The sequence below is a fragment of the Sinocyclocheilus rhinocerous genome, unplaced genomic scaffold (genome assembly GCF_001515625.1).
Source record: "Sinocyclocheilus rhinocerous isolate Xijiao unplaced genomic scaffold, SAMN03320098_v1.1 scaffold44, whole genome shotgun sequence".
Taxonomy (NCBI): Eukaryota; Metazoa; Chordata; class Actinopteri; order Cypriniformes; family Cyprinidae; genus Sinocyclocheilus; species Sinocyclocheilus rhinocerous.
In genome coordinates, this window is record NW_015631022.1 from 1,131,930 (window position 1) to 1,142,755 (window position 10,826).

The window sequence follows — 10,826 nt, forward strand, 5'->3', positions numbered from 1 at the left end:
ACATTGTAAAGAAATTATAGTTCCATCTTTGATTGTTGAAAGACTTTCTGGTGCATTTCACTTACAGCCAATAAAATTTCTAGTAGGATTCCAGAGAGAAGGCCAGAGATTCAGTACTCTTTCAGAAGATGTGTAATAGCGCCCCCTACCGTAAAATTCCGTCAATGGCGAGGGAAGAGTTAATAGCTATTTATCCATGCTTGGGCTGGTGTAAGTTTACGTGACATTATAAAAGGACATTATTACCCAAAATATCTCCAGATAGATACACTCACCAACTTATTAATCATTCTCAGATTCCTTTCTCTTTGCATAAGATATTTTATTTAAGATGTTTGTTTTAGGGACTGTATAAAACACTAGCAGTGCTTGTGTTATAAAAAACAAGTGACCTATTTTACGACTACTACTACTTTACTGTTATAAAAGAACTTAATTAAAATGCTAATTTCCTAAGCTCTGATAATTCACGTATCATTACGTATTAGGCTGTTTCCAGAGATATTGGAATACAGCTCGGCCGCTGTGCCATCGTTATGCAGAGCCCAGATTTGCTCTTCCATCCATAACCATCACTGCTGTTCCTGCCAAGTGCTTTGATGTAAAGCCATGAAGTATCTGATAGAGGGATGCAGCTCTTTTGTTATGCTAACCATCCTCTGTGTGGCTTTAAACAGACATTCAGTGGCCTACATCTTACTTTAAACTCTCAGGAACGGCAGTTGCATTGTGTTTTTAGAACAATTAATGTGATGTGAAAATCTGAAGAATGTTTACAGCTTAAAGTCAAAGTGTATTTTTTTATTATTTATTATTGGTATTTTTAATTAGTGTTTGAACATCCTGACTGGCCCGACAGCAGCAACAGCAGCTCAGCCAATGGTGTGAGTTTAGGGTGGGGCTTTCTGTTTAATCAACCAAAGGCAGAAGAGAGGAGTGTTCAGGAAACCTGTTTGAGAAAAATCATACTTTTTGCCATTTCTTTACACATACTGTACATATTAGCCGTCAATGTGCAGTTAATATTTGAACAGATGAATGTGAGACAGACTGAAGTTAACCTAAGAATACTGCAAAAAAATCTTAATCTATATTTTCCGGTAAAAAGTCTTACTTGAAAATATAATTTTAGATTATAATCGAAGAATTTTTTTAATTACTTAAATTAGGTATTTTTTATTGGCAAATTGTTCTTTAAAAAAATCATAAATCTTAATTAATTTAGTTTATAAGAAAAAAAATTGCCAGTGGGTTAAAAAAATTAATAAAAAATAATATTAATAATAGTTATAATAATAATAATAATAAATACTGAAAAAATTACTTGAAAATATTATTTTAGATTATAATTGAAGATTATATTAAATTACTTAAATTAGGTATTTTTTATTGGCAAATTGTTCTTTAAAAAAAAATCATAAATCTTAATTAATTTAGTTTATAAGAAAAAAAATTGCCCTTAAACTAGGTATTTTTTATTGGTAAATTGCTTCTTTTAAAAAAAAAATAATAATACTACAATTTTTAACCTTAATTAACGTAGTTTGTAAGAAAAAAAATGCCAGTGGGTTAAAAAAATAAATAAAGTAAATAATAATAATAAATACAGCTAAAAATCCGAATCTGTATTTTCTAGTAAATACATATTAACATCCTGTAAATAAAAGGATAAATATACTTATATAAAAGCAAAAGATAATATTAAATTACTCAAATTACTCATAATTTTTTCTTATTGGCTGAAAAAAAAATATAAACCTCAATTAATTGTTTGTCAATTTTTTTATTTTTTCCAGTTTGTAAAAAAAAATGCCAGAGGGTACAAAAAAAAAAAACTTAATCTGTATTTCCCAATAAAAACATATTCACATCCTGTAAAAAGACTTAATACTTCTCAATACTAGAGAAGTGAAAAGATATTAAATTATACTCTGTTTTTCTTTTCTATAGGTTTTTCATTAATATAGGTATATAATATATATATATTTTATATATCTTTCATATATACAGACTTTAATATATTTAAAGGATATATATATATATATATAAACACACACACACAGTATGTATATGTTACATTACAATATATAACGTGTATACTATCTATCATCTATGTATCTATCCATCCATCCATCCATCCATCCATACATCCATCCATCATAGTTTTGTTATATAAATTATACATACCAAATAAATTATATTTCATTAACCTTACTTTTTAACTCATTTTAATTCATTATTTATTTATTATTATTTTAACTCACTATATACAGAACATAATAAAATAATGCATTAAAAATAAACTGGCAATAAAGAAATACGTGGGGGAAAATGCTTTTTTTTTTAGAAAAAGACATGTAGGTGGAGTGGATGAAGAAAAGTGTGAAAAGAATTAACCGGATGAGGGGAACAGAAAAATTAAGAATGACTCTGAGAGCTGTGAAGGAAGAGGAGACCCACGGGGGCCTGATATTCAGAGAGAAAGTGAGAGAACAAGAGCGAGCGGTGGAAAAATTATTGGGCGTGCGTTCAAAACACAGAGCATTCCAAAAGCTGAAAGCATCCAAAGGCGAAGAAATGCAAAGCGAGGGGGGGAGAAAAAGTCTCTCGGAATGTTAGAAATCAACAATGTAAGACAGCTCATCCACTGCTATAGCAATTTGTTTAAGTGTTACTGGCGAGTGTTTGTGCCAAGCAGGCTGCTGGCTGCGGCACTGATGTTTGAGGAAGCAGTGCCAGCTAGCGCAGCTGTGCGGCCACTGCCCCCACCCTCCACACTGTATATGTATATAAGACCCCTCATTGTCTCCTTTTATTCCTGACTTTGTTAAAGTTCAAATGTTAAGGCTTAGATTAACAGTTAGAGTGACAGTAACAGAGCCCAAACTGTGCAGGTTGTTAATTATCGTTCCGGAAGCTTTGGTTTGGTGGAGGTTTATGGGCTTTGAATAACCCGAGGCAACAGAAACTAAAATACTTTATACAGTCCTTGTGGACCATGGGAAACCTGCAGCTTGACATGATATGAACTCTGTTATGTCAGCTCAAGCTGTCCTCGACACACACACACACACACACACACACACACACACACTTAAAGGCCACTTAAAGTGTACTTTGCCACTCCTTTCCTCTTCAGTGTCTTGAGTGTCATACAGAAGCAATTAAACACATGTGAAGGAAATGCGTAGACCTTGACGCTGGATTTCAAATGCACACTCATACATTATAAATTACTGCCATTAGTAATGAATGAGTGTACAGTTGCTTGTAGAGACACATTGTGCACAGCCATTATGCAAATGATTGATGACTTATAGCAATAGTACAGCATTTGCAACCAAATCTTGCTGAGACCGCTCACATCAGTCTGAATGATTCTCAAACACAACTGTTTTTTGCGTTTTATGGTTAGAGTGAACATCGAGGTATGTGCAAACACAGCCATTTCTTAAGAGCATTTATTGCTGCACTACCCATAATGACCTGCGGCTGTTGTTTGCTGAAACCAAAACATGATGTAGAATACACAGCGTGATAGGTAGAGCTGCACCAATGAAACAGATGGCAGAGAGAGGAGTGGCACATGCATCATTCTGCTGTCTCTGTTTGCCTTCATCATTTTGGCTTCAGTATATCATCATATAAGCAGGTCGCGCAGTGCAAAACGTGATCAGTCTCTCTTCTGAATTTGTGATTGAAATATAGAATTACATTAGAATTCAAGGTTTGGGGCTTCAAGGAGAAGTCTCTTACGTTCACAAAAATCCAGTAAAAATTGTCAAATTGCAAAAAATTTAAATTGTTTTCTATTTGAATATATTTTAAAATGTAATTTATTCCTGTGATGGCAAAGTTTTCAATATTGAAAACAGTTGAACTACTTAATATTTTTGTCTAAACCTTGATATTTTTTTTCTGGATTCTTTGATGTATATAAAGTTAAAAGTGTACTGCATTTATTAAAAAAATAATGAAAAACTCACCTAAGAATGCTGCAAAACATATTCTTAATTAGTATTTTTCTCTTGTTTTTGACTCAAAACATCCTTTAAACAACATATACTTGAGAAGCTAAATATTGTAAGAAATAGCATAATATTGAAAACAGTTGAACTACTTAATATTTTTGTCTAAACCTTGATTTTTTTTTTTCTGGATGCTTTGATGTATATAAAGTTCAAAGTGTATTGCATTTATTAAAAAAATAATGAAAAACTCACCTAAGAATGCTGCAAAACATATTCTTAATTAGTATTTTTCTCTTGTTTTTGACTCAAAACATCCTTTAAACAACATATACTTGAGAAGCTAAATATTGTAAGAAATAGCATGATAACAGATATGTAAATATATTAGTATTTGTCTTACCGGATTGGCAAATATTTTTTTCTCTATTTTATTAAAGTTAAATTTACTTTATTGTTTGATTGTTTCTTTGTTTTTTTAAAGAAATTAATACATTTATTCAGCCAGGATGCATGCATGCATTCTCTTTCTTTCTTTCTTTCTTTCTTTCAAGAATAATTAAAACGATTACAAAAAAATCTAACAAAGTAACCTTCAAAAAATATCTTATGGAATTTATTTTTTAAATTGGATTTTTAGACATTCATTTTTGTATATGCTTCTGTGAAACAGAACAAAAAAAACAGATTTTAAAAAATTTACAGATTTATTTTACAATTTAAGATGACTGTTCCTCTTCAGGAACTCGAGCTGCGTCGGAGGATGCTTAGGGAACGCCCTTCAGCGCATGTTTTCAGGATTCTTTCATGAACAGAATTTTTTTTTTAAATAATAAGAGAGAAAGAAAGAAAGAAAGAAATAGAAATCTTCTGTAACATTATGAAAAAGAAAAAGAAAAGAAAATCTGAGCCCAAACTTTTGAATGATAGTGTGACTAATATTTCAGTATCAGCCATTGAAAACTGCTTATGATGTCTTTGCTCTTTATTGCACAGGGGCCACCAAAGACATGGGGAAGATGTTAGGTGGAGAGGAGGAGAAGGACCCTGATGCCCAGAAGAAGGAGGAAGAGAGGCAGGAGGCGCTCAGACAACAAGACGAGGAGCGAAAGACCAAACATGCTCGAATGGAGGCCGAGAGGGAAAAGGTCAGACAGGCCATTCGAGATAAGGTACACTTTCCACATTTCCCGTCCACTTCAGCTCCTTGTGACCACTGATTAGACCAGGACATTTGAATGAATTGGTAAACATGGCAGCGTTTGCTAATTGCTAATCAATTTCAAACTAAAGCAGAATGAAGCCATTATACCTTGATGACAGGACTTAATGATTAATGTGTGTGTGTGGGAATAACACATCAAATCAGAATCTCCATTACCCTTTAATGAAATGTCACATTTGCAGGAGGTCTTAATGTCAGCTAATTACTGCTAATTGAACAGCTCCTTCTTAAGAGAGGAAAGTAGCGTTAGTGTAAGCCAGAAGTATAAAGTCATTACACGATCATGCATGATCCCAAATGATCATGAGAAGCACCATGAGAACATCTGGACATCTGGAGAGCTATAGGAGACTTTAAAGTGATAGTTCACCCAAAAATGAAATTCTGTCATTATTTATTCACCCTCATGTCATTCCAAACACAACAGAAGATATTTTGAGAAATTTTGGTAACCAAACCATTTCGGTTCCCATCGACTTCCAAAAAATACAATGGAAGTCAGTGGGAACTGAAACAGTTTGGTTACCAACATTCTTCAAAATATCTTCTTTCATGTCCCACATAAGAAGTGCAATTAATGACTCAATAAATATGAAGCATACGGCCATATCAAACTCCTTAAACTGCCTAAATATGAGTTACTGATACTGAAAACTGCCCCAAGTCTCATCCATACAATCCCTGAATCACGGAAGTATGAAATGAACAAAGGTCAATAGCTGAATTTAGGAAAAGAACGAATGAAACACCATTAGTAACTGATTACATGTAATGTGGATTACGTAATCAGATTCCAAAAATTAAGTGCTTATATTATGTTACAGTAATAATAAGTGCTAATAATCAGATTACAACTTACACAATGGCAGTAAATTATTCATAATGTATTGATTTGTCATAATTTTTCTATTTTCTCTCTTAAATTTTCCTTCCTAAAAAATCCTACCACTTCTATACATTTGGTCTTCCAAAGTCTTCCAGTTTTATGGAACATCACACATCACCTAGTCATGTGACTATAATTACACAGAAAATGGAAAAACCACACAATTAGTTTAATTTGACATTTTATGATTATGATTAATTATCAGCTTTTCATCACCTCACGAACCCCAGTTTGGGAAAACTTGAAACTTGGCGTAATGTAATGTTTAATGCACATTTTGATGTTGATAACAAAAAATGGAAAACATTTTCTTAACAGCTAGGTCAAAAGTAATCTAAAAGTAATCTAAAAGTAATCAAAAAGTACTCAGAATATATTACCTAATATGTGTAGTCCAACAGATTGTTACAAACTAAAATTTCCATTATGTAATTTGTAATCTGTAATGGACTACAATTTGTAAGTAATCTATCCAGCACTGCTAGCCACTGTAAAGAGGCATTGGTGTGTATCATGACCCACCGGGACCTGATGTTAGATCCACCAATCAAAAAGACTCCCAAATATCAGTTGATTTTTTGATTGGTTAAAGTTAATAGAGTTTTTTTTTTTTGTGCCATGGGGGCTCAAGTGCACATGAAATCAGCGCCTATAAACGTGAGTGTGAATAAATGATGACAGAATTTTCATTTTTAGGACAACTATCCCTTTAAGGCCAACATCTTATATAAGGGCAACAGTTAAATCCTACTACAAGATTAATGTTTTTTTTTTTTTAATGTTTGGCCTTTATGGCCTGAAGAAATCATGAATGTACAATACAAAATTACGGAGCCCCGCACATGACATGCAAGAAAAAATAAATAAATCGTGCGCATGATTTACTAATTCGTTCCCTCGATGTACTAAAACGTGCACACGATTACTATTTCGTTCCCTCGATTTGATAAATCGTGCGCACAATTTACTAATTAGTTCTCTCGATTTATAAATCGTGCGTGCGATTTAGCAAATCGAGGGAAATCCTACTACAAGATTAATGTTTTAATGTTTGGCCTTTATGGCCTGAAGAAATCATGAATGTACAATACAAAATTACGGAGCCCCGCACATGACATGCAAGAAAAAATAAATAAATCGTGCGCACGATTTACTAATTCGTTCCCTCGATGTACTAAAACGTGCACACGATTACTATTTCGTTCCCTCGATTTGATAAATCGTGCGCACAATTTACTAATTAGTTCTCTCGATTTATAAATCGTGTGCACGATTTAGCAAATCGAGGGAAAAAATGTGTAAATCATGCGCACAATTTATAAATTAAGGGAACGAAATAGTAAATCGTGCACACGATTTAGCCTACTATTTTGCATGCCATAAAGTGACAGTAAAGATGTTTGCAAAAGATTTCTATTTTAAATAAATGCTGTTCTTTTGAACTTTCTATTCATTCAGAAATCCTGAAAAAAATGTTACATGCTTTCCACAAAAAAAATATGAAGCAGCACGACGGTTTTCAACATTGATGATAATAATAAGTGTTTCTTGAGCAGCAAATCAGCATATTCTAATGATTTCTGGAGGATCATGTGACACTGTAATAATGCTGAAAATTCATTTTACATTTTAAAATATATTCAAATAGAAAACGGTTCATTTAAACAGCAATAATATTTCACAATATTACTTATTTAACTGTATTTTTGATCAAATAGTATAGTTTATTAAATAATATATCATATAGTATATTATATATCGCATAGCATTTTATTCATTTTATTTTATTTGATCCAAAAATAAAATTCAGTAGAGCTATGAGAAATGGCATCATTACAACATTTTCAATAGTCCACTACTCCTTTTCTTCTCATGTTTGATTACAACTTCATATTTTATGCATGTGTGTATAGTATGGACTAAAGAAGAAAGAAGAGAAGGAAGCAGAGGAGAAAGCGGCTATGGAACAAGCGTGCGAAGGCTCCTTGACTCGCCCCAAAAAGGCCATCCCAGCAGGCTGTGGGGCGGATGACGACGAGGACGAGGAGAGCATTCTGGACACCGTTCTCAAATTCCTGCCCGGACCTCTGCAGGACATGTTTAAAAAGTAACAGACACAAAGCTGTTTCTCAAGAAAGATGGGTGAGGGGGGATTTTTGCCAAACAGGTGAAAGGCTTTTCACTGCCTTGACGGAATTTTATTTGTTCCCTTTCTTATGGATAGATACACAAATCATAACCCAACAACGTTTGGTCTTTTCACTGCCATTCAGGTTCAAATTGTTTACACTTTCTATAGATCTCTGTGTTTGTTTACTGATCACCAGGGTCTCTGATGCTGCCTTAGGTACTCCACGATCAGCCCCACAATAACAGCACATTGATACTGAGCTCTGGCACTGGGAATTTGATGCTTACTAGATTTATTTATTTAAAACACAGTGGGGTCAGAGCATTTTAAAACTGTAGCTTGATATAACTGCCCCTTCTTTCACAGAAGAATTGTCAGTGAATTGCAGCCGTATGCTTTCAGTAGTTGCATGAGGTCAAAATATTACCTTATCTTATTATCTGATGAATCACGTTTGCCATCAGTGAATTTGATGATACGTTGCCATATGTAAATATGGGAGATGCTGATATACTTGCCACGTTAGACCACCTGAATGCTCAAATGGTTTGCAGCCTGGCAGTTCTCATTTATCTGTGACGTATTGTTATTTATTTTGATTCTTTCTCTATTTTTGTTAGTGTGAAATAGAACTTGAGATGACCACAAGTAATATTCACTTTAGCCTTGCCAGCAAAAGCTCAGTAAGTGTCTCTGATTATCATTTTACAAACTGGACCAAATTCTCTTTACAAGTAAGAGTTATTCAAGATCTCAAAACCATACAGTCAGTCAGTGTTTCACAGCAAGTTCATCATTTTCAAAGCATGCAGATCTGATGTTCGATCACTCACACATGACAATCAGAAATTAAGTGGTCTCATCATTTTATGATTGTTATTTGTAGGCTTCACATCCAAATTTTATTTAGACATGGCTCACAAAAATATTTGGGATGTTCCGCAATATTAGAATACCTGCCTTAGCTGAATATGATGTGAAGGTCTGACCTGACTTGTAATGTGCTTTTTAGAAAGAAAAAAAAACTAGGTAATTGTAACATTAAAAAGCAAAAAACAAGCCTACATGTATAATGAATTTAGTATTATTGCATAAAGTGCAGACATTGTTTTATATTGCAGCCAGTTTCATCCATGCATTAAAAATAATAATAATAAAAAAGGTAATTGCATCTTTTTATCTCACAATTCACACTTTGTTTCTCACAATTCAGAACTGCAAGATATAAACTCAGAATTGCAAGATGTAAACTTGGTATTGCAAGAAAAGTTTTTTTTTCAGAATTCTAAAAAAATTCAGGGTTTTTTTTTTCAGCATGAAATTTAAAAAAAAAATAATAAAGTGATTGTGACTTTTTAATCTCAATATTCTTTTTTCCTTGCAATTGTGGGTTTATACCTTGCACTTCTGTCATTTCATCTCAGAATTGTCAAGCGAAGAAAGTCAGAATTGTAAGATATAAACTCAAAATTGCGAGAAAAACAAAACATGGTTCGCAAAATATGAATAACAGCCTTATTTGAATAGTTATATAAAGATAAAACATTGCAATTACCTGGAAATTATGGAAAAGGGCTTCCATAGTTTTAGAAAAGAATTATTAGTCAATGAAATTACATGCTAAATTAATACTAAGAATGCATGAGCTTCAATCACAACAGTAAAAACCAAAGAGAGAATAAACTGCAATTATACATCTTAGTACAGCACTGACAGTTTAAGAAACAGCATGTTAAATTATCTATTACAACAATATTTTGAGAACCATTATATTCACACATCTGATCATCAACAATCATTCCTGCTGTGAAACACAATACATGTATCATTTATAAAAATACTGCCCAAAATATTCATCTTACTGCTGGCAAATTCTGATGTGGGGTTGCAAATATGATAACTTCAGGCTTTTTTATTTACTTCAATTATTAATGTTTTTATGTTAAGCATTTAGTAAACACTGCCATTTGATAAAAAATGTTGGACACATATTTTGGTGAGGTATAAATGTTTACATATGAAACCTGGGCTAAAGAGGCAAACTTATTTTGTATAGTAATGCCCAAATGGCTATTGTATTGCATGATGGGAAATATAAACCTATAGATAAGTTTTCATTGCAAAAAGTCAGTAGTTGTATGTTTTCCAATCAGTGTCCCTTTTTAAACTCTGTTAGCAAATGATATGCCTACAGGAATGTATCCGTACCCATTAGGCTGGTTGTTCTGTGATCAAAATGCTTTGAAGATTGTAAAGTTTGTTTAAAAAAAAAAATCTTAGTAAGAACAGAATGACATATACTTTAGAATAACACGTGCTACTCTCAAGTAGACTTTAATTTTAGCAGTACGCAAGTACGTTTTTTAAATTAAACTATGAAGAAAGAACGAGATTGACTTTTTCATTTTTGTAGTGCTAAAAGGATTTTCACTAGTCAAAGCCATATTGTTAGACTGCAATAATTAATGAAAAAATAATCATCTTGTAGTCATGCATCTGTAAAAATATGTCGATATCTATTTAACTCTACATGTCAGAAAGTGTATATACTTTCCGTAGAGAGAGTCTTTAAAAAAGATTGCTACTGTATGTTCTCAATGTAAGTGTGTATTTATG

The 10,826-nt window shown here is 32.8% G+C and overlaps 1 protein-coding gene across 1 annotated transcript in view; it reads left to right on the forward strand.

Moving 5' to 3' along the window:
* The window catches only part of LOC107741109 (complexin-2-like), a 14,816-nt gene extending 5,444 nt beyond the window's left edge, over window positions 1-9,372 (forward strand). Inside the window, exons 3-4 of the mRNA XM_016553699.1 lie at window positions 4,965-5,140; window positions 7,993-9,372. Coding sequence (XP_016409185.1) covers window positions 4,965-5,140; window positions 7,993-8,190 — 374 coding nt within the window. The 3' untranslated portion in view covers window positions 8,191-9,372. The remainder of the gene's footprint in view (window positions 1-4,964; window positions 5,141-7,992) is intronic.
* Window positions 9,373-10,826: the final 1,454 nt, after the last annotated feature.